The sequence below is a fragment of the Amborella trichopoda genome, chromosome 7 (genome assembly GCF_054954075.1).
Source record: "Amborella trichopoda isolate Santa Cruz 75 chromosome 7, AtrichopodaSantaCruz75HAP2 v2.0, whole genome shotgun sequence".
Taxonomy (NCBI): domain Eukaryota; kingdom Viridiplantae; phylum Streptophyta; class Magnoliopsida; order Amborellales; family Amborellaceae; genus Amborella; species Amborella trichopoda.
The window spans coordinates 18745255-18769696 of NC_142342.1; the positions used below are offsets into that span (position 1 = coordinate 18745255).

General features: G+C 35.8%; 1 protein-coding gene across 7 annotated transcripts; it reads left to right on the forward strand.

Annotated features, from left to right (window-relative positions):
- The first annotated feature begins 2368 nt into the window (after positions 1-2368).
- LOC18441125 (Ribosomal protein L13 family protein) lies at positions 2369-21349 on the forward strand. 7 transcript variants are annotated; one of them, XM_020671562.2, is made up of 5 exons: positions 2369-2675; positions 16374-16445; positions 16538-16704; positions 16800-16911; positions 20925-21349. In XM_020671562.2, the coding sequence occupies exons 2-5, from the start codon at positions 16380-16382 to the stop codon at positions 21132-21134; spliced, it is 555 nt and encodes a 184-aa protein (XP_020527221.2). In that variant the 5' UTR covers positions 2369-2675; positions 16374-16379; the 3' UTR covers positions 21135-21349. The 7 variants fall into 7 exon arrangements, 3 of the variants coding, with proteins under 3 accessions (XP_020527221.2, XP_020527220.2, XP_088728869.1); XR_016059834.1 differs by having other exon boundaries at positions 2372-2675; positions 16781-16911; XR_016059833.1 differs by lacking the exon at positions 2369-2675 and adding an exon at positions 9731-10353 and having other exon boundaries at positions 16820-16911.
- Positions 21350-24442: the final 3093 nt, after the last annotated feature.

The window sequence follows — 24442 nt, forward strand, 5'->3', positions numbered from 1 at the left end:
TAAACCTTTTCCATATAAATAACCAACTATTTAATATTTTATCGATGTTATTTGATTTAATTTCAAATCAATGATCATGGGTTGAAATAGTTGAAGCAAAAAGTGTGAAGCATGTATACCATGCTTCCTTGCCCTCAGTCAGAAGACTTACTTGGGAGGAATTTTTTAATTTAAAATTTTGGGAATCGCTTAAGAATTACTAGATGATTATTCTCTTAAAAAATAAAAATTCAAGTTCTCGTACACTTAGATCTCACAATTTGAAAATGGCTTGGCCTCTATTCAATCTCAAGATATTATTTTTTCAAGTGCATATAGAGTACAATTAGATCTTATTTATTGAGATACACCCATGGTTGAATAGGTTTTATCTAAGGGAGTAAGTGGATAGTGTATTCATGTGGGAGTAGCATATATAAGGTATCAACCTCATACTGTTGAAGTAAGATGAAGTAAGATAGACCTTATAAATTGCTATAAAGCAGTGATTTAAAAAACGCCGAGTCGACCCAAAATCTCCCAAGGTCGACACGGAAATCGACCAACCCGTGCCGATTCCGCAAAATACCGAGTCCATCCCGAATCACCCGTATAAAAAATAAGATATTTTGGATATGTTATTATTTATATAATAAAATAACTATAAAATGTAAACCAATAATTTTAATTTCATTATATAATATTATAGTTAGTTAAGTTGTAAGAATTTTGGATTATAGTTAGTTAGGTTGTAATAATTTGGGGTTTGTTTTTTAAAGGATTAGGATTCTCTGCCAATTCGAGATTTTGGTGACCATTTTTTCATCGATTTGAACCATTCTTTATGTAGTCCATGTGTGATTATATACTTCATCCATGATAATTCTATGATTTTTCTTTTGTGTGATGTAAATTTAATGGTTAACATAAGCTCATATAGAGAAAGAATATCTCAATATTCGCATATTGATGAAAAAAATGAAAGTTAATAATGTAGTACCCACATTTCTTATTGGATTCCTAAAAAACAACATTTATAATGAATTTTAACCATTTTTTTGGATTTTTTTTTAAAGCATAATTCAACCGATTCGGCCGATTCCCGATCCGAATCGCCGGTTCGCCGATCCGGATGGGTTTTTGGGGTGCTCGATTCGAGGCATCGATCCGTTTTTTAAACCACTGCTAGAAATGGTTGCTTCGATGCTGAAAAACCCTCAAATTTATATTTTAACCCCAAGATATATGGATATAAAAAAAGAAAGTAAAAAATTTCAAAACACCCATACTTGGCAAAATTGTAAAATTTTATGTTTATTTTAATATCTTTTTTTATGTTCATACTATTTTTTTGCTTTTTCTTTGTTCGAAGTACACTTACTTGGGACCTTAAATGTCCAAAGTGATAAGACAATACAAAGCTTCTTATTTTGAATATTCAGAATTTAAGACTCAAATCTTGGATTCAGATATTCAAGGTTTGAAGCCATTTGACTTAAGAAAAAGAAAAAAACAAAAGAAAATTGTTGACTTTGAATTTTTAAGGTCCAAAATGCCAAAGGATTTACAAGCCTTACAGATCCAATGTCATTTAACAATACTTGATTTTGGACCGTGAGACTTTGAAGTCAGAAAAAGACATTTGACTTTAGACCTTGAGGTTCCGAAGTTGTTAAAAAAACACTTGATTTTCAACCATGAAGGTGGAAAGTTTTTGCAGAAAAAGTTGCTAAAAACATCGATATGAATTTGTTGTGTTGTCATTTCAAACCTTGAAAGTTTGAAGTGGGGCATTTTTTGAAAAAAATAAAATAAAAAAAGAATATGAACATAAAAAAATTGGGGAATTTTTATAATAAAATTACTTTAGTTGAGGGATATGGGTGTAAATTACATTTTTGAAATTCATGCTAATATCCATGGTAAATAGCAAAACTAAAAAAAAAATAAAAAATTCCTCGGATGATATTTTATATTTACTTAATGTTTTTTTTATTTATTATTTTTCCCAAATGCACCATAACTAATGACTTTATCACCATACTTGAGCAATGTTTTCATATGCAAAATATTGTTTTAAAGAAAAAGTTTATATAAAGTTGCAACCTTAAAAAGTAGAATTAAAGATGCACATAAAAAATCCGCCATAAAAAGGTTGGACAACCCTCTAATTGATCATCACAATATCGAGATGTTTGAATATGAAAAGAAAAAAAGATTTCGAGTCCACAAAATAGTATATCTTGTAACATATTATCTAGACCGTTAATTTTCAATATTTCCATACGTTTATGGATCTAATTGATTTGAATCAATTTTATAAAAAATGAAAATAGATTCGCAAGCCATCCTAACATTTTTTTATATAAAAATTACGTTTATAATAAAATTTAGGGATGTGCCAAGGTTGCAACCTTCTAAAATGCGCACCCTAATTTCTGATCCGATGTAGTAATAAAACAATGTGCACCAAGATCGGGCTATTTCCTGTCTCTCCTCCGCCATTGTTAAAGGAATACCAGCTCGAGCCCTCTCCTCCTCTAAAACCCTCTTCTCTTCCCTGTGAAATTCTCTCGGCCTTTCCTTTCCGGATCAGATTCCGCCATTGCAGAGACGAGCGATAAAACCCTAATCTTTATTCATGGATTCGCTCAAGATCGATTGTTATTCTTTAGAGCCACTGTTCTCCTGAAAAGGTATGAATTTTATTTGAAACTTTTAGAAAAAAAGGTATGAATCTGTTGGTTTTCATGAAAATATTTATTCCATTGTTTCCTCCCAATGGGTTACCCCAAATCCATAAGGAAGCAATTTTTTGGCTCTGAAATTTTTCTTTTCAAATTATTTTTCTCGAGTTTCCTGCTGCATCTTGTGAGACCAGTTGATTTCTCTATTCATAATAGAGAAATCAGTGCCCACTTGATTTCTGATGACATTCAAAACCCTAATTTTTTACCAAATTAAATCTGACAGAGAGAGGGGGAACTGGTGATAGGATGTGTATTTGTTTGTGTTATAAAATTTCTATTATTATTGGCGTATCCATTTTCTGTTTGAGTAATTGATACCGAGGCATAGGCTATACTTTATTTCTGCAGACCCCAAAGCCCAAGAAAGTTATAATCCCTTAAAGTCCTTGTTCATATCGTTCATAATTTGCATTAAAAACCAAGTTTTATAGTGCAGTAGAGGAAGCAAAACAACCTGAAAAATCCTAGAAACCAGAAGACTTCATCTCCCATTTCTCCCCAGATTCGAAATTCAAGTTTTGCAGGAGAGAAAGGATAAAAAGGATCCAAAAGCCACTGAAACCTGCAAGATCCGATCTCCGATTCACTCGCACTTACAGACCAACTAGATTGGAAAGCTCCACAGAAGAAAAGAGAAAATAGAAATGCATATGGTCTCTGGTCAAGGAATGGGGCTGTAGGAAACAAAGCATTTTTTCCTCAAACTTGGCCATTAATGGTTACCATTCACAATTATTGGTCACTATGGCCTGTTTAGCCTTATCTCTTCAATCTGTTAATGGCCCCGACATCCTCTTGCAAACACGAGATTGGTTCCCTCCTGCAAGAGCTCTGATTGCCCTAGGTTCATTCAGACAAACCCAACTCGCTTTCTCTTCTGGTAAAATGGCGGCACCTTCTGATGAACAAGATGTAGGCATAGGAGATGACCCACTTGCTGCTTCAAGTGGTTGAACATCACCGGTTTTTGAAAACTCAGGTGGGTCCACCCCGCTGAGCTGGGGACACAGGTGCTATGCTTGGACTACCACGTGTCGTTTGAGGTGCACATAGATGAGTTTATGCAATTGTAATGGTGCTTGAAGGACAGTTGCTTATGAGAGCCATAAGCTCAACAACAGGGAATGGATGTACTCGGGACACAAGAAGGAGATGGCTGCTATAGCACATTGCTTATGGTTGGGTGCTAGGTTTGTGAGGAGGAGTAGTTTACAACACATAAGTTATCGTGGCAAAATTTCTGAGCAGAGTTTTGGTGGGAACCTAACATGCACATGGGGAGTGGAGAATTTATCAGTTTCTCATTGTTTTATTATATTTTTTAGACAAGCTCAGCTAAGTCTATGACATACTCAACCCAATATGTGAAACACTCTCGGACTTGGGACCGTTCCGAGTTCTGACCGATTTCATGTTTTCTTTCACTTATGATCACTTATAACATAAACAAATGATAAGAGAATTCACCTGATGGTGTAAGGCTATATTGGCCAAGCACAACATGGAGCTTCCTCCTGCACTTGTTAAGAGTTCAGTGAAATTGCAAAATTAGCTGAACCACTTAAAAGTGGGGAAGAAAATGCACTCATTAAACAAATGTAAACCCCAAATGGGGCCTTATGAGAATCTCTCACTATGCAATAGTCTTTCTCTGAATAACTGAAAAAACCAGGTGAAAAATGATGCCATCACAAGCTATACTAAATCTTATGTGTTCATATCTCAGTATAGTCAACATCAGTCTCCACCGGAGCAGATCCACTCTCTAAAATGATGAAACTAACATGAATCTCTCACTACAATCTCTCTCTTTCAAAAATCTCGAACAGGCTAACCAAGTATTTTGATGTGGACGAGGGAGGTCAAGGGTCCTCGTTGCTCTATTTATTGAAAGAGAAATGATCTTATAGGATCTTCTCCCACCCATGTGTGTAGGACCTCAAAGGATCACCATTAAATTTGACACGGAACTATAGAAAAGTCAAGTCCCACACCCATGTGATTTTTATTTTTATTTTATTATGATTTATTTTTAGAAATAGGATTAGTAGGGATTTTTTTATTAAATTATATTTTAGGAAAATTTAAGAAAGTTAGAGTAATCGTCTTTAGATGGAAAGAATGAATTTAAGTTATCTTTTATAAGAGGAAGAGTAGTTATCGTTTGGAGTTGTCTATTTCCCGTTCTTTAGCGACGTGAGATGGCAAGTCTATTAGGAAGAAAGATTTATCTTTTAATTGGGACTCATGGGCAAGATAATAGGAAACTTATCAGTTAAAGATTTGGCAAGGCGTATTGATAAGAGGAGTGGGACGCCTCATATTGTAAGGTGGTTATTTTTATGGAATGAAAAAAAGTGATCTTTGAGATTGTGTAGAGAGAGAGAGAGAGGCCCTTTGTGGGTGTTTTTTTCCCTCTTGTGTTTGTATGCCCGTGCTAGACTACTTGGATCTGCACGTTTGTTCCTTTTGCTTGCAATTTCTCTCTGTTTGTTTTCCTCTCTAAAATGCAGTTGTTTTGCCAGGTGTTATTTGTCGGTAATTTTATACTGTGTCACCCACTGCAATTGATGTCACTGTCCATTAGTGGGAAAGGAACTATGGTGCATCTAGCATTGGGCTTTGGTATTCTGTAGTCCAGGTGACCAATTACACATGCGCATTTAAAATAGGGTGTGGTTTTGGTGCATCAGCCTATGCACCCCTTACTAGTATGTTTTTTTTTGTTTGAAATTTCCTCGTACTATTATGTCGACCGTATGAAATCTATCAGATCCCAAATTTAGAGGTCGCTAATCTAGACCACCCGGATCATGAATTCAAAAAAAGTTCTATTTCAAACCTTCAAATAGTCTTGTACCATTCATTTTAATTCTTCGCATATCATTAGATGTGAACTATTTTTCTAGCTGCAATTTCTGGATGTGATGTGAATATATTTGCACGATTTGAGATGGGATTCAGATCCTAAATCCACAAAAATTAAGGAGTGATGATTTTTTTCTTGAAAGGGGGGGGGGGGGGGATTTATAGGGAGGGGGGCATAGGGTATTGTTGATTAGCCTTGACAAATTTTAACTTCGTATCATTTGTAGCTGGATTAGTAGTCACTAACCCTTTGAAGCTCCCTACTCTAAAAAACTCTTGCATTTCTTTTAGTCCATAGGGTCCAAATGATAAGAGCTACTGATGCACGCCACAAGAAAGAGCCTGCCACAGGATATGGGGATTGTAAAAAAGTTGAGATATGGACTGCGGGTCACCCAAGTCCGCCTAAAGTGTTGTAGTAGGTCGGTCCATAGGTAGCTGGCCACCTCTCAATGTAGGAAGAGGTGAGAGTTTGTTTCTTCCATAGTTACTAGGATCTCCTACTTTAGGAGCTAGGATCTCCTACTTTGGTAGGCGATCCCTTCTAGAATCTCCAGTCTTTCGCTCTTGGAACGGATCTCTCAGGGATCTCTATTTTTAAATTTTGGGATCTCGTACCCCACAGATAAGGATCCCGATTCTTGTTGTAGGGATCTCGATACCAGCCTTGAAGACTAAGACAACAACCAAATTGATGATTTTCTTTGTTTTTAGCCAACTAGCAACACAACTATTGGTTGCTTGCTATAAATAATGAGATCCCTACTCTAAAGAGTCTACATAATCCTTGATTATCATACACTTTTAGGTTGGTAACAAGATCCCCAAAAAGCTCTGATCAAGATCCCAAAAGGTCGGGATCAAGATCCCCAAAAGGTTGGAATCTCGATCCCTACCATTTGACGATCTCGGTCCCTAACATTTGCATTGTACGAACGGGGTTCCCAACCATAGGGGATCTTCTAACATATCACGATCCCTCGCTCCCAATCCCAACATCTGTTGGGATGGGTAAACCCCTTCTTTGAAGGTGGCCTACCGTGAATGCCCACTCTAGGATAGAGATTCAGCAGAGAGTTTGTATCTTCAGTGGGATTGGGCTCAGCCAAGATTTCTTGACCAAGGGAAGGTGGAGAGGGTTTGAAGAGGTGGGTTGAAGAAAATGGCCATAGAGATGGTACCGTGAAGCGGCTTGAACCTAATTGGGCCCAAACAATATTGTCTGGACCTGAAGGGGGCAGTTAGAAGCTTTGAGGGAGAGCTGAGTGTGAGGTGAACTCTGAAAGTTGTGGTCCTGTAACGCTCTCCTAGAAATGGGGCTCCACACTCTGTACGCTCCCAAGTGCTGGAAGGATTTCACTGTGGCCTCTTGATTGACAACAAGAAGGAAGACTGACAGGTATTGGTCCTGTAATTAGGTGACATCTATTCAAATATCATGCTAGAGCTTGTCTATCCAACTTTATCCTCAGATATTGTTTATCTATTCCTTTTATCTTCCACCCTAAATAATAAAAAAACACAACTTTTTCCTGATTTTACATGGCAATAGTAGAGCTGTCAAGGGAAACTTGAGTGGTTCATGACAAACCGAAATTAGATTCCTTAGTACACATAAGAACAGAACAGCATGGCACAAGTAAAAGGGAATGAAGAGACTAAGTTAAGGGCAATAAATGTCGGTATAATATAGTTTTGGTAATGGTCTATTTTTATTGTATTTGTGAATTGTTTGTATATGGCTTAAATGTGTCTGACTTTGTAGTTTAAGCAAAACATGAGCTGTTGTTCTCTCTCTCTCTTTTTTTTTTTTTATATATATATATATATATATATATATATATATATATATATATATATATATATATATATATATATATATATATATATATATATATCTGGATGGAAGATACTACAAAACGCCTATAGGTGAAGATGAACAGTGATTTTCCCTACCCTCATCATCGTCCAAAGTTCATCGCATGGTCACGATTGCTTGGAAGTGTTTCATTTTTCATTTTTTTTGCTACAAATTGGAATAACCTAAAATTAGGCGTGTATGTTCATAAAAAATAGGCGAATCTACGAAAACTATAAAAAAATATTTTACATGAAAAAAATTGACCAAAATACCCCCAAAAAGTTTAAGGGGTATTTTGGTTAATTTGTTTTTAGTGAATAATTTTTTTTATATTTTTATTAGGTGTGCCTGACTAAGATGTACACACGTTCCAAATTTTAGGTCATTCCGATTTGTAAAAAAAAAAATGAAAAATGAAACACTACCGGGCAATCGTGACCGTGCGATGAACTTTGGATGGTGATAAGGGTAGACGAAATCACTTTTCATTTTCGCTTATAGGCATTGGGAAGACTTTTCCTCTCTCTCTATATATATATATATATATAATGTGATAACCTTTAGTATAAGGTGGTCACAATTAATGTTGACTATTGGATGTAAAATTGGGTGGCTGCATTTATTTCATTGACCAATCTCAAAGTTCAAAAGAAATTTTCTCAAACTTTGTGACATTCCCAAGCTATTAGATTTCACATCGGATGGTTATAAGTAATTGTGACCTCTCTATACTAAAGGTAAATGGTCTCATTATATACAATCCTTATATATATATATATATATATATATATATATATATATATATATATATATATATATATATATATATAACTTAATCCATTCTATAAGAGTTGGGAGTTCATCCAGTCAACATTCGTAGAAATAAAAAAAATTGATCATTTGCTCCAATGCAAACCACTCCATTCTTTTGCTTTGATGATGTTTTTGAAGAATTGGATTTGTTGATTGATTATTTATCAAAGTATTATGATTTTATTCATGCATCTAAGGAGGGAACTGATTGTGGTCGATAGTTAATGAATATGGGGTGTTACCAAGAGTAGCTTGGGACCATTGGCATTGTTTATGGCTTTAGTGTTTTCTGCAACCTTTGGGATCTTCTTCATAAATTGTTTTGGTTTTGTGATCATTTTCTAAAGAATGGGGAATAGATTCATCTTATAAAAAATATATTCATGGGATTCATGATCATCGCAAGGTCAGTGATTTCCACTTTGATTTCAATACTTGTATCCTTGTGTTTTTCCTCAATTGTAGTTTAAACTTCAGTATGCAAACCTTGGATAAGTTAAGATCTTTTTCTCTCAGTTTATTGAGTAAGCACTTGAGCCGGCTGTATTTTTCCAATAAAAATGGTCGTCCTCTGTGTACAAGTTATATTTGTAGCACCCATCTTGTAATTTAATGTCACAGCCCCTCACTCTCTTAGTCATACGATAAAATCATATGCTTTTAATCATGTTGATCTGCCTTATTGTAAACGTATATGGCTCTAGCCTATATAGCATGCTACATATGTTTTTTCTGTGCTTTATATATTTTTTTCGTTATTTTGTGCTCATTATGTGATCTAGGAGGATGAATGATGGACTAACCCAACTGCAAATAGTACACTGATATCAGAATTGTTTAAAAGGGAGCCACTCTTGTGTACATGCTATGAAAAACTTAAAGCAACCATCACATATTTACTTGGAAAGAAATATAGGGTTCTTGACTTGATTAGAGGATAAGGGTATCGATATTATGCATGGGATGTCAGGGTTACAGTTATTGAGTTCCACACCCTTTATCAATGATTGGTTATGTTTTTATCTCAGCACGCTGGCTTGTGTCAGCACCTAATTCAATTGTTTACCCATGCAACTACTTTTATCTCCAAACATTTATATCTACTGAATTTTGAGATTATCTTTTTCGGTTCATGTCTATGAGTGTGTTGATTATTTCTTGTGTTATCAAGTTCTGACAAACCGGCTGTTCCAACTAATCAAACCGATGACAGGTGGCTTGGCCGGTCTGGTCCAAATAAAAAATTGGGAGTCAATGTTTGACCAGTTTTGACTGATCAGATTAGTTAGTTTTAACGTTGGACTTGCAAATTAAGGTTGGGCAATTTTCTCTTGTATTAGATTCCATATTTTTGAATTATTATTATTGAAGTTCAGTGAGCCAACTCGGAATTGAGAAACTGACAATCAAAAATTGAGTCAGCAATGAAGCGCCTTCCCAACTTGAAATGAGGAAGAAGAGGATTGGTTCTGACGGCTAGGGATTCCAATGGATATGTCGAAATTGCCCCCTTTGTTATGCAAGAGATAAAAAGGACCCAAGTCAAGCCCTCTACTCCTTAAAGATGGATGAGGAGCAAGCAAAGCTACGAATGGTGGCCTTAAAGATGGATGAGGACAAGCCCACTAAAACTACGAGGTGCCTGTGCCTGGTCCCCAAACTGAGCTTGGATCTCACCGAAGTGTACATTCGTACCTAGATGCTTCCCGTTCTTGCTCGCAAGACAGAGGCTATGGAGCCGTCCTAGCGATGGCCCGGCCCTTCCATTTCCAAAGTTAGTGTTCGCTCCAGGATATTGTATGCTTTGGTATGAAGAAAAGAGGGCCCTCCCTAACAGAGCAGAGATTCGAGGCTCCATTTTTCAGCGGTGCAGTTGAGGTTTGGTTGTCTTACAACTACGGTGACATCGCGTGAAGTAAACGATCGGACATGCTGCAACCTAGGGTTGTTCTCTTTTGTTTCTTTCTTTTATAAACCTGGCCCTACCGAGTTGACTGCAGTGAAACTAGTTTTGACTGTACTAGAGCATTGACCAGTTCAGTGGCCAGGCTGTCTGATAATGCTGTTATTTTCAATGAATAGGTATAATTGCATCAATTACTACCTACATGGCTCTTGTATAAATACTTCTTATAATATTTTGTTTTGGATGAATTAATTGCTTCTTAGTGGTTTTTGCTTAGTGGACAACACATTTGTACCTTGAATTAACTAGGCCCTTGTCTTATTTGCTTTATGATATGTAACTTACCCACATGCGTTCATGGTTTTTGGCACATATCGACATACTTACGACACGAGACATGTGTCAAACACCTTAGAAACTTTTAGACTCTTCTAACTTTAATTGTTGGAATGCCACTTGGAATGTGCATGATGTTTCTTTAAAATTCGCCTTTCCTGCCATCTCCAAATATATATGCATGCCACAACTAAAAGGCTAATTTTGGAGTTGGCATTTTTTATACTCTTGTTTGTATTATTGCTTACACACATATTTTTGTCCTTGTAGCACATGCTTCATTTAATCACTGAGTTGGTGACCTTTATCGCCTTCTGTTCTTCAATTGTTGAAATTTCACATGAAAGGACTTAATGTTTTTTAAGTCCCATTTTCCCGCTTTCTCCAAATGTTGTATAGACAATGTTGTATTTATAAGGTTTGCTATAAAGTTGGTATTTGTGACACTATTATCCTGTTGGATGCTTACACCCCATGGCTTTGTGATATAGTTCTAAGTAATCATCAAGTCAGTGATCTCTACTGTCTTGAGCATTGGAGGAAATCTTTACAAATCTAATATTAATCTGTGCAACTTACCAAACGGAGAAGAATGACGACTGCCACTCGATCTTTTAGTGGGAATTTGAAGGCAAGTTTCTTCTGCCGTAATGCTCCATGAATATCTGTTTTCAAAGTATGTGGAGAAATCTGTTGGAAATTTGCATACCTTTGTTTTATGTGCTTGTGGTGGCTACTAATTCACTCCGAGCAAAAGACATGTTGAGTAGGAAAAGAAAGAAAAGGAAGTCCTGCATATTTTATTTGGTAGTAATACTATTTTATTTGTTTCAAAGTGAACTAGTTTTTTAAAGTCAAGCGTCAAAAGTGAAAAACAAAGTATTTTTAATGTGAAATTAAGGATACGTTATTTGAATTAATTGTATTTTAGCTCTGTTTTACTGGCCTTGCTCGAGATTCTTCAGACCAGTTTAATGAGTTCGTTTTCTTCCCTAACTGTTATGATAATTAGTGTTAATTGCCGCATGACTCATATTCCAACATCTCTAGCATGTTTGTGTTGATCCATTGGTGTGCCTTTAAAATGTTGATTTGTTGGGCTTTTTAACTGCATCTTATGCGAACATAAGGCAAGATATCCCGTTATGTAAGAAAGTTTTGAAGTGCAAATGTTCAATAATATTTAGATGAAGAATATTGTTCGTGACTTCTGAAGAAGATTTTGTCTGCTCACAGGAAACATTCGTTGGTACCTTAGTTAGCAGGTCTCCGATTAAAACATGATTTGTTTCAAGAATTCTCTGTTTTTTTGAGATTCGTTAAGAATAAGTTTTTCAAAAGATCTGCAAAGTTTTTTCAATGGAACCGATATAAATCCATATTTTATATTTAAAAAAAAAAACAACTTTTCAACAAGTCTTCTTTTGTATAGCTTTATCAAAACTTTTGATCTCTTATTGATTTAATGTCTTCGTAAATTTTGGTTTTGACATGAACATGTTAGAAGTGTGACTATATTAAGAATTTTGATTTAACAAAATTTTTTGATGGAAGTTTCTTAAAGAAAGTGTATTAAAACAAAATAGCACAAGCCCCATATTCCACCAAAAAATAATCTATCTGTTGTATATCATAAAAATAGTGATAGATTTCGAGGAAGAGTAACTTGAGGAAAAAGTTACCTTTTTTCTAGACCTAGAGCATCACTATAAAGAACAAGAGAGATTAGTGACAACTAATAATTTAGGCAGCTTGGAATTCAGCGTGAGATTTGTGAAAGGTGGACAATGTGATGTAGCCAAGTATAAACAATTAAAGTTTTTTTTTTTATTCATATTGGCTAAAACACTTATAGGTGTGCAGATTACAATTTTAATTTCATAAAAATAAACCTCATACAATCTAGGATCTTTGTTTTGAGTTTTTTAACTATAATACAATCTAGGATCTTCACTTGCATGCCATTACAATTCTTATAATCACACAAAGCACAATGCATGAAATTGAATCAAGAAACATGGAGCTACACTTGATTACAACTTTAATTCATAAAAATAAACCTAATACAATCTAGGATCTTCACTTGCATGCCATTACAATTCTTACAATCAAACAAAGCACAATGCATGAAATTGGATCAAGAAACATGAGTCATTAGAATACCAAATACCTTGCCAAAGGTTACCCTCAAAGACTTCCAACACCCCACATTGGGTCTCTTCCAACGGATGGCGCATCGGACCGTGGCCTTTTAACCTTGTCTCACAGTAAGGGAAGCCTAGGCAAAACCCTTCTCAAAATATGAGAGCATGAGATAACATAGGATAGGGCCTTTCTTCATAACCTAGGCTTCGGCTAGGACGTGCCACCCTTTATGGATTGGGCATGGGCTCCTCTTTATTTTATTCACAACCCTAGAGAGAGAGAGAGAGATTAGAGAGAAGAAATAAGAGACAATGGGGCGTGCTAGCTTTGAGAGAGAGAGGGAGAGAAGAGAAGAGAAGAGAGGTCAATACCCTAGTTTGTGGAATCCATTTCCATGAGGTGGTATTTATAGTACAAAACTAGAGTTTTGGGGTTTTAAGGTTTGAATTCATTATGAAGACTCAATCTTGACCATAGATCTTGGATACCTGTGGGGTGAATAGATCTTGGCATTATATTTCCTAGATCAACCATCATGATTAAGAGGAATGTGCTAGAACCATTATCCCTTAGTTTCATTAACCCTATTCCCATCAAATATTTAATTATGTAAAATAAAGCAATACATAATATTTATTTCAATCAATTAAAAGACCTTCCAAAAAAAATGAAATCAATCACCCTTCTCTCTTATCCATAGGAAACTTACCCCGCAAGTTTCTTTATGAGAGAGAAAGAGAGAAACATAAAGGAAGTGAGGCATGCCACCCATGTGGGCCCCACACCACCACGTAAATGGGCTTCTTGTGGTGGGTCCCAACCAAATATGGGCCCCACACTATCTAGTAATTTTAGAAATTAATAAAATGATTTTTAGAGATCGATAAGTATTTTTCTTTTCTCTCTTAATGAATTAAATTCAGAAAATTCAATTTATCTACATAAAAGATTGTTTTAGCAAAAATAAAATACTCGGAGGGTTCTAAAAATTCATTTTAATATTCTAAAATTCAAATAAAACATATTTAAACATATTAAAATAAATTTGATGGGAATTGAATCCAAAGGGTCAATGACAACACAAATATATTGAGGCACTCCATCTTATTCTAGAAATCGTGCACTACTGTCATCTTTTTAAACTGACCCAACAAAGCCCCCCATCGCAGGGGTTCATGATTGGTCCATCAAAGCCAACCAATAATTGAAGATTGTACGATCCTAGTCCATAGATTTCAGGTTTCTCCCCGAGGACAAGTTCAGGTCCCATTTAGCACACTATCTCATAAGACCTTCTAACACAATCCAATGTTGTAGGGAGACATGTCTTCGGCATACGCACGTGACACCTCCTAAAGGGCTGCTTCCTGGACGGCTGCCTAGTGCACATGCTACGCGATGACAATGATGCGGATTTTGGCTCTTGTCCTCTTTGGCCAAACATCGCACACAGGGGTTACACTCAGTCGTCGGGCCAACCACCTTGGGCATCTCTCTAACCTTATCAAGGGATGATCCTACAAACCCTTATCGGTTGCCCAAGGCTAGGGGTTTTAGACATCAACCCCAGCCTAGCCATCGAAACTCAGGTGAGTCACGACATTAACAATGCCACAGTCTATTCGGACCATGCTTCCACTAGGGCCATCATGTCATGATGTGAAGATTTTCAATACATGCTCTCGTAAGGCCTTTAAATGTCCACATTACCCCAACAATTTGAATATTTAGATTTACTTGTGCATTTTGTTGCTTTTTTTCTACATACAGAAGTTAGATTAATTTCACCTTCTCAAACTTTGTTGTTATTTCATTGGTGTAAAACAAAGCATTTCGGACGAACCACTATTTTACACAGTTGCAGAAAGCTTGGGGGTAAGGCCACACTCCCACAGTAGTAACTTGATCCCTCGATTCCTATAAGGGGTGTTAGAGGGTGTTGAGTTTAGAGAAATAGGGATCTCGCTCCCTATAAAATGGGATCTCGTTCTACATGCTTGTAGGATCCCTCCGAGAAGAGGAGTTACACTATTGATTGAATTAGTGGTCCTCTCCTTGATATTATAGATTTAGTTCTTTAGATTATGTTAAATTGTGGTGCATATTACATCATGGTATATTAGAACTATAGTATTAAAAAACTACAACTTAATATCATAGTAAGCCAATTCATGACATTATTAAACTTTGTTGTTGTAGTAAATTAGAGTACTATAACTATGTCATTAGTTATAAGCTAAGGAGTATGATAATGGAGCGAGTTGGGTATTGTCTAGATCCTATTTATCATATTCTATTAATTTATCTCGTTTTATATATAGTGGAGCTTAGATCCCTCCAAGTCAAAATCTCAATCCTAGTGGCATGGGATGTTGCTCCAAGGTATCCTAGGATCTAGATTCTTGACTTGTTGAGTGACAGATGCCATCATAACCCTTGGGAGCTTCCACCGTATGGCGGTTTGGTGTTCCCTGAACTTATCCCGCTTTCGAACCCGCTGCTGCTTCCGACAACTATGATTTTACAGTTTTAGGTTTTTGTATTTTAGCTAACTAGAATCTTATACTGAGGGTCTTTTGTTTTTCTCTTCTGACAATATTCCTATACGTTGGGTTACAATTCTTGTTATTTGCTATTGTCGTTCTTGTGTTTAGTATTCTTATTTCATAATGTGCTCCCAATAAGTCGCATGTTTAGTATCATGACAATAGAGTAAGCATTGTTGTATTTATTGAAAATTTAGACTAAAAATTGTCAACTATTATCCTAATGATACTAGGTAAGGAGATATAATTATTGTTCACTAGCGTTTAATATATCCAAAGAATAACAGCAAATTATAATCTTATCTTGTAGTCCTGTGCATCTGAATATATTCGATTTTTTCACTCCGTCTTTTTGAGTCAAATCTGTGATATTTACGATACTTTAACTTACCTAATTTTTGGCGATCCATATTTTTGACCTGATTTTTTGGCTCCGACCTTTGGGAACAAAATTAATTTATTGCCGATATTTTGGTTTATCGGATATACTGTTATTCGCCAACTTGCAAACTATGGTTGATACTAGCATATTTCTTATTGAAATTTGTAAGATTGTGATCTTGAAGGATAACTACATCTGTTCAACATTATGTAAATTTGATCAATGGATCTGACTTGTGATAGAAAGAGTACCCACTAATATTATTATCCTGGTCATGGTGTTTGCATGAAACAGTAATGCAAACATGTCCTACATGCATTCACATTCTTACTTGTTGAAGTTGTTGCACGTATTTCAGTTACTGCATTTGTAATATTGTCAATCATTTTAAATGCCATAGATTGTGAGATGTAATTTTTGGCTACAATTTGTCACCTAAATCATGCATGAAGAGTTTGTACATCTTCTAATATGATAGTGACTGCTTGATGGATTTATATTCAGTTCAAGCTGACTTGGGAAATTGATCCACTGACTGGGAAATTTGTTTCATCGTTGTAGTTGAAACTTAGGCATCGTAAAAAAATTGGGTCTAATGGAATTTATTCTTCAAGTTATGTTGGATCTAATAAAATGCCATTGGCCAAATACCTTTTGAACTGCCATAGTTGCAGAACATTGGTTAAATATATTTATCTGAATCGAGCCTCCTAAGCTTGTTTGGTACATGGAGTTGTTCATGACATATTACTCTTTCAGTTTTTATTGTACTTGCTGCACTTTGCAGAAAGCCATGGCGGGGTTGAGGAGAATTGACCTGGAAGGTTTGCGATGGAGAGTTTTTGATGCAAAAGGACAGGTTCAAGCATTCTATTCTATATGAACATATGGTTGTTAATTTACTTGAATGTGTTATTGCTATTCCTTTTCAGTAATTCACAATCGATGCAGGTACTCGGGAGGCTAGCATCTCAAATTTCTACTGTCCTTCAAGGCAAGGATAAACCAACATATACTCCTCATCGTGAAGTTGGGGATATGTGCATTGTCCTTAATGCCAAAGATATCTGTGTAACAGGCCAAAAATTAACCAACAAACTTTATCGATGGCATACTGGGTAAGTAGCAATTAATTATTTTGTTGAAACTTCTTGCTTATTCTTTATATTCAGGAGCATACCATGTTGACTTCAGAAATAACTTATGCTGATAGCTATGTTGGTCATCTTAAAGAACGGAGCTTAAGAGACCAACTTGCAAAGGACCCCACTGAAGTCATACGTAAAGCTGTCCTTCGCATGCTTCCGCGAAACAGATTACGAGATGTAGGTGGTTTTTCTAGTTTATGATATTGCTCATTGCTACAATTTCACCTTTTTGGCTGGCATACATGTTGATTTTTTACGTTTATTTTTCATGTTGGTTTTTTACATTTATTTTTCTCCAGATTAATTCATTCGGAATGCTTAATGACTGAAATCTCCATATTGAATGTTGCTGCTAAAGCTTTCATTTTTTCATACATTCCAAGATTGGCCTGAGATTCGTCTTTGATTGAAGAAGAAAATCTATATCAGTGAAAAATTTCCCTTCGTAAAATTACAGAAATTTTTTTTTTAAATACTCTTGCTATGGCATGATCATTATCTTTCATTCTTGTATTCATCTTGGCTTGAAACTGGTGCTCCAGGACTCTTTTAGATCACCTGCTTCACCATTAGAGGAACTAGTCTCCTATATATTTAGTGCCACTATCTTTTGGTATTGTTAGTGAACAATGTGCTCATTCAACTGCTCCTTATATACTAAGCTTTGCTGCGCCTCTTACTCTTCTTGAACAAAGTTTAGATGGTATTGCAGATTTTAGCCCTCCATATCATCTATTTGTTGTAAAGCTGGTGGGCTCTTGCTGTTTATAAATGGTGGTGATGATATCTTGGGTTCTAGCATATCAACTCTTGCTTATTATCCATCCTAGGTTCCATTCTTGCTGTTGATATTAGTGACACTTACATGGATATGCACCCCCAATGCTACTAGATATGTATACGCAATCGCAAACTTTTCCGCTTTGATTATGTGGATCTATCATATGAAAATTGTAATTCATTTGGAAGAATCAGGCTGTTTTCATGCTATCCATGTTGTTAAATGTTGATAACCTAGTCTCCAAGAGCATATATAAACTAGGAGGAATTTCTTTGAAATTCATTCCCTTTGATTACAGTATGATAAATATTGGTCTGAATCGGTGTCAGCAAGCAATGCTACTTTCCACTGGTCTCAATGATACAATCTTTGAAAATCCAAACAAAAGTAGAAAGTGACAGAACTCTGTAATTACCTCTTAACTGGACCATGATAATAGATTTATGTAATTGACATAGACAAAGCCATACAAAAGAACATCTAACAACTATACCCATTTTTCCCACTATGCTCGCTAATTCGAGCATTCACTGATAAATCAGCTGTATACTGTTGGAATTGGTCACTCTACCCATCTCTCTGTATAATAAAAGTTTGAGTGGATAACCTACTATCCTCTTAGTTGGGATTTCTCCAATTTACAAGGGCCAGTTACAGTTACAGTTACAATGTACTAATTTTTCTTTGAGTTTTTTAGAGGAATTACTGCTGTTCTTCGAGGCTATAATATCGCCTACCAAACAAAGGGTCTTCCACATGCATGGGCTAATAGCAAACTAGGAAGGGAAGAGAATTTGTGGGACACTGGAGAAGACACTTGGTAATAGAGATATAGAGAATTAATTTACTGTTTTCATGCTCTTGAACGCAAAATTGTTTAGTTGGCCTCTGATTTATTGTAGTCTTTCAAGAAGCAATGTACCTGTGCAGTTCCTCCATTCAAATTCAAGGAAATGTCTCTCCTTCCATGCCTTGTGGCGATGGTTGAGTATTCTTGGAGGGAGTTTCGTCAAGGAACACCATTATTTCATCGGCTTCATATAAACGACTTGAAAGTAATTCTTAAAAGGTAACCATGGTACATTGAAGCATTCTTAAGAAAATCAAGGAGGTGAAAGCAGAGATTGCAATGGGCTGGATTTGATGGGAAGAAGAAGATGTGCAGAAGGTTGTGATTGAATTACATGAATACTAGAGAAAGAAGTCTTATGGCGACAACTTAGAATATCAAAGATGGTGATAGGAAAGTGGATTTTATCCCACTAGCACTACAGTTTGAAGATATAAAGTTTCTTACAAAATCTTTGAACCAGTGGAAGATAGGAGCATTCTCAATATTTGGAGAGGGAGGTTTGCATCCAACAACATATGCTGCTTTAATATGAAATCTGGTTGCGAGTATCATTAATGATGTCTGATGCTTGGTTACACCTGAGGATAATTTATGGTCAAACTGCTGTGGTGGAGGAAGAGGAAATAATTGAAGCCATAGTTGTTGGGATTGGGATCGGCAGCAAGGGATCGTGATAGGCTAGAAGCTCCCAATGGTTGGGATCGTTGTCCATACACCTGAATTTTAGGAACTTCAAACCGAACATGTTGGGGAGTTGGATTCCAACTTTATGGCATCGCATGATAATTTCTAAAGTTCAAGACCATATGGTTAGAGCATATCTCCATCTGGGTAAAGCATATCTTTTCTCTTTAAAAAATATATAGGGCATGTTTTTGCAACATAATTTCTTGGTTAATGGATTTATATTTTAGACTTGTTTCGTAGTAAAAGATTAATCTAACATGAGTGTGATTCATATTGACAGTCATTGGGATTGTGTTTCCCCCAAATTGGAGCGAGATCCATCCAAGCTCTAGCTCCCTGAGCATGGGATTGCCAGGATTGCCACCAAGTTGGGAGATCCTGGTAACTATGATTGAAGCCATAAACAACCATCCTTACTCCAGTTTAGATCCAGACAGATTCTTTAAGCAGCTTTATAAGATATGGTGGTTGACTATCAAAGAAAATGCAATTGCAGCTGTGTAGAATTTCATTCCTGCAGCATTTAATTCGTGCTTTCGTATTTTGGTTTTGAAGCTTTTGACCACTCGATTCTTGAGTAATAAGCCTAAGCATTGTCATGGACTAATGAATCACCACCTAATGTGGTATACAGAGCGAACTCCTTTCTTTCCGAAAGCTCTCTATATTCAGCGAGGAATTTTTATCGATGTTCACCTGCAAAAACATTGTTTTAGTGGTAGAATAGACTGAGAAGCTTGGTTGCAACAGCAGTAATTCACTACGTAAGTTACAGAAGCCAATAGCTTACTTTATGGTAGGATGGAATGGGCTTACTAGAAGCTGTCAATATTAAATTTGAGTTTTATATTCAATAGAGAACTTATCAGTGACCATGTATCCATGGCATTCTGTACATGTATAGCAGTAATTTTTGAAGGAAAGGGGGACTAGTTAAAGAGGTCCATTATCTCCTCTATCCATGTGTCTTAGCTAGTCTAGGGTTTTATGGAGGATTTTGGTGTCTTTTCTGTTCTTTATAGCCCTATATTAGTTAGCAGTGTACTTGCTTAAAGGACAACAATCTCTTCTCCTCTTATGGCAAGTATTGTGAACATTTTTTGCAATTCATGTGATTGAATTCCCAGTTTTTTCTCCGAGGTTTTCTTCAGATTTGGAATCGCTTTGTGAATTGGAGGTCATTAATCATTATTGGCATTTATAATTCTCATCTCTGAGTAGTCTTCTATTCACAAGCGGAACTGGGAAAATGATTGCAGATTACGTCTTGTCTTTTTTACGAAATTTTCAACACTGAACAATTGGAATACTTCCTGCCCTGAAAATATGTCCACTTGTTGTCCATTTATCAATGTGTTTGTAATAATCACATGAGCCACAAGTGCAGTAAGAGATAAAATATGGATGTATTTCTAATATCTTTTTTCCTCTAATTGCTACATAATGCTAGTTAGCTCACATGACCATTTGACTTCTGAAGTTGCTGATTTATAGTTATATCTTCTAGTTTCACGCCCATTTCACTATTTCTTGAGTTGTGAATTAGATTTTTTTTTTTTTTTTTCCGTTTCTAATCATACATGCAAATATAATGCTTTATTAATTGTTGCTTTAAATTGTAAGCATTAAAAGACATTGTGATCTCAACGAATGCAGTTGTCAGGTTGGAGAGGTCTATAATGTTACCTTTATTGTACTGAGTGCTCCCCTCTCCCGTGTTTGTATTTCTTATTTCCTTCTCATGTTACATGCCTAAGTGGATCATATGTAATATATCAGGTTTGCTTATCATAAACTCATATTAGCTTTTACGACTGCTCATACTCGGAGGCAATATGTGTTGTGATTAGACTATCATCTTGATGGCAGGATCGGGATAGGAAGTTGAGAATATTCACTGACAGTGAGCATCCTTTTGGGGACAAGCCTATAGAACAATTCATTATGCCTCCTCGAACCGTAAGAAAGATGAGGCCGCAGAAGAGGCGTGCTCTGCTTCGAGCTAATAAGAAGGCTGCAGAAAGTGTTGTGAACAAGACCAAAAAAACAAAGGAGAAAGTTGAGCACAGTGCAAAATAACTCGTGATTATGGTGCAGCAGTGGAGGAATCTTTCCCACCATGTTCCCATGCTATGTTTCCTAGTAATAACTACAAAAGTGGTTTGGATGGGATTTTGACTAGGGAAAGTTACTGAAAGAGGCAAAGAGCTTTTTAGCAGCTTCAAGTTTCATGGTCAAAAGAATGTTCCAAAACAAAAGTTCCATGATTAATTGGACTATTCAATTGGCAAAAACAATTCTAATTGCTTCTTACGTTTCAGAAAATCTGTTATATGGGAGCAAATTATACATTTGCTTCCATGGGCTGATTCTTTTTGAATGGAAGACGCAGAATTTCACCAATTTTATCTATCCTTCAGTGGATAGACTCAAATTTTGACTACGCTATGACCTGATATTCATCATTTCCTAAAAGAAATAAGAGATTCATGAATCTTGTGGTGTCTATATTAGAAAACAGCAACAAATCCGTCCCAAAAAAATGGATGCAAAAGAAGTTGGAATATGTATTAAATCTTCTTTTTCTTGCCATTGCAAAATTTCAATGAGATATCATTCGTTTCCCTTTTATTGCCAAATTACCTCAAAATTCTTGTTTTTTCTTAATCAGCAGCCTATAGGCCAAAAATCCAAACTCGGTAAAGATAATGCAATTAACTTCGAAATCCAAAGTTATCTGAAGTCCAGCAAGTTCATCAAGTTGGAAGCACAATTGCGGACCAATTGTGGCCAATTCAGGCTTTGGAAAAAAAAAATTGAACTCAAATCCGCTAAAATATGCCATTAAAAAGAGGTTTCCATTTCGATTTCTACGAAGTTGGGATTCTAAACACAATAAAATATGAATTCTTGCATATATCCCTCTTGCAATGGTCTGCTTTCTTCGAATAGTTTCTTTACCACTCAAAAGTCTGTAATCATTTTCTCCAATTTGTTTTCTCTAAGGGATCGTTTGGATATTAGAAAATCTGTTACATGAAAATATATTACAAAAAAATATGACATTTCCATTGTTTGGGTACATTTGAATGGTAAAAAAATGAAAATACATTACGTGATATTACAAATCTATTACCCGCTTGACAGGTAATCTGTGAAATATTTCATGCGTATCTAATTTGTGGGAAATGTTTCGTGTCTCTTTCTCAAAACTTATGAAATTCATTCCCCTCTCTTTCTACTCTACTCAAGCTACCTCTTCTCTTTCTTCCGCAGCAACCTCAAGTTCTCTCACAAAATCCATTCCCCTCTCTCTTTCTACTTTACTCAAGCCGCATATTCTTTCGTCCTTTGCAACGCACACGTCTAATTTGTGGGAAATGTTTCACACGTCTCTCTCTCTTTCAAAACTCATGAAACTCTTTCCCTTCGCTCTCTTTCAACTTTACCCAAGACGTCTCTTCTCTCTCTTCCTCTGCAACCCCAAGTTCACTCACAAAACCCATTCCCCTCTCTCTCTTTCTACTCTACCTAAGGTGCCTCTTCTCTATTCTTTTGCAAACCCAAGTTCTTCCCATCCAATCCCGCACTCACTCTCTACCCCTTTCAAGCCCTTGAAGCTCAGGTATGTTCTCGTTAATCTTCATACTTCTCTACCCAGCCTTCTTTTGGGTATCATTCTACAGGCATTCTGGACACTCTATGTCCTCTATCAGGGTTTCAGATATTGCTTGCAATTATGAACATATAAAGAAATTGTGAATGGATTTGTGATGAAATTGCTTCTTTTTAATGAATCAAGATGTTGGGTATCCATTTCGTGAGATTTTCTTTGACATTTTGATTTTTAGGAATCTATCTGTTTGTTTTATTTTGTTTTTTTTTTTACGAATCGATCTATATGGTATCCTTTTTCTGTTTTTTCAGAGATTTTTTCTTCGAATTTTTGGGATGTTGAATGCAATTTATTATCTATGTTGATGCTTTTCTCTTGATTTTTGTTGATTATTTAATCTTATGAGCTATGTAACATGATGCCTTTTCTTCGTTTTCTTTTATCTGATCTGTATGGAGATTGATGAAAGTGTAAGATACTCAGATTTTTTGTTATTATTTGTTCAATGCATACAATGAAAATAATTTTAGTGACTCATGTTGATTTTTTTTTGGGTGTTTATTGTAATTATTGAATGTATGGAGATTGATCAATTGTTGATTATTGAATGCAATTTGGGTTTTGTATAACAACTATGTTGTAATGTATTTCCCATATTTCTTTCAGATATAGCCAAACAGTAGCAATGTAATTTTCCCAGGTTGTATCAAAATACTATCCAAACAGTGACAATCCATTTGCAGGTAGTGTATTACGCAATAATGTATTACGCCAGTAATATATTTCATAGACAATATATTTCCAGGTATCCAAACGGCCCCTAAGAGAGATAATCGGGACTTTCCATGCCTTAGTTTCTCTCCTTCAGAATATGCCCAGTGAATTCTCTTGGGTGGTGCGAAGCACAACACATAAAAGCACAAGTTTGAGAAGCGTGCAAGAACATTCTAGGGTAAAAAAGCAAATGAACAAATGCAAATAAGAAAACGAATGCGCATTGGCGCAATGACTTTCGTGCTAGACTAGCCATTGCTTCTTGCAAGAAAACAGATGCGCGTTCGTTACCATTATTGTTGCAAGCAATTGTCCTCAGAAATGCAGGGCGGAATACGTGGGTTGAGAAAGTATACAAGTGAAAATCAGAATAAAGGAAACAAGTATCCAGTTATTCACAAACTAGTTCTAATGTTCAGTCACAAACTAGTTCTAATGTTTAGTAGAGAAGGCAACAAGGTACACTGATGCTTTGGCAAGGGAAGAAGCAGAAATTGATGCAGCCATAACTTGTGATTATTATGAAGAATCTCAGGTTTCTCTGAAGGAACTCAATGTTCATTAATCAATAAGAATATACAAACTTGTCTTAAATAGACAAATACAAATGACAATAATATAAATAAATCACATATTCCTATATTATACCCAGACTTACTATAAAATACAAGATATTGTACATACTCTTCTCATATATGCTGATTACAATATGCACCTTACATATTAGCTAGACAATATATCCTTTTCTTTTACAATTATAATCTCTTATTTTCTTAACCATGATTTATGTCTGCTTGTGGAAAGTGAGACTTTACGAGTGGGACCAAATGAATGGGTGTTTGTGAATGAACAACACCAGAGCCCATTATATTGCAATGGCCCATTCATATAGTGACTGTCGCGCATAGGGTTAGGGCGAAAGTCCAAAAGAGCTATTTTTTGTTGGAAAAACATGGATTATGACTACTTAATTTTTGGTATGAGGTTATAATCATAT

Bases quoted from the DNA above. Each gene is read 5' to 3' on its own strand.
- LOC18441125 (XM_020671561.2), top strand. From the start codon at position 14,170: ATGATCCTACAAACCCTTATCGGTTGCCCAAGGCTAGGGGTTTTAGAC. The intron at 14,248-16,373 runs GTGAGTCACGAC...TGCACTTTGCAG, and splicing joins GCCTAGCCATCGAAACTCAG to AAAGCCATGGCGGGGTTGAG. The intron at 16,912-20,924 runs GTAGGTGGTTTT...TCTTGATGGCAG, and splicing joins CGCGAAACAGATTACGAGAT to GATCGGGATAGGAAGTTGAG.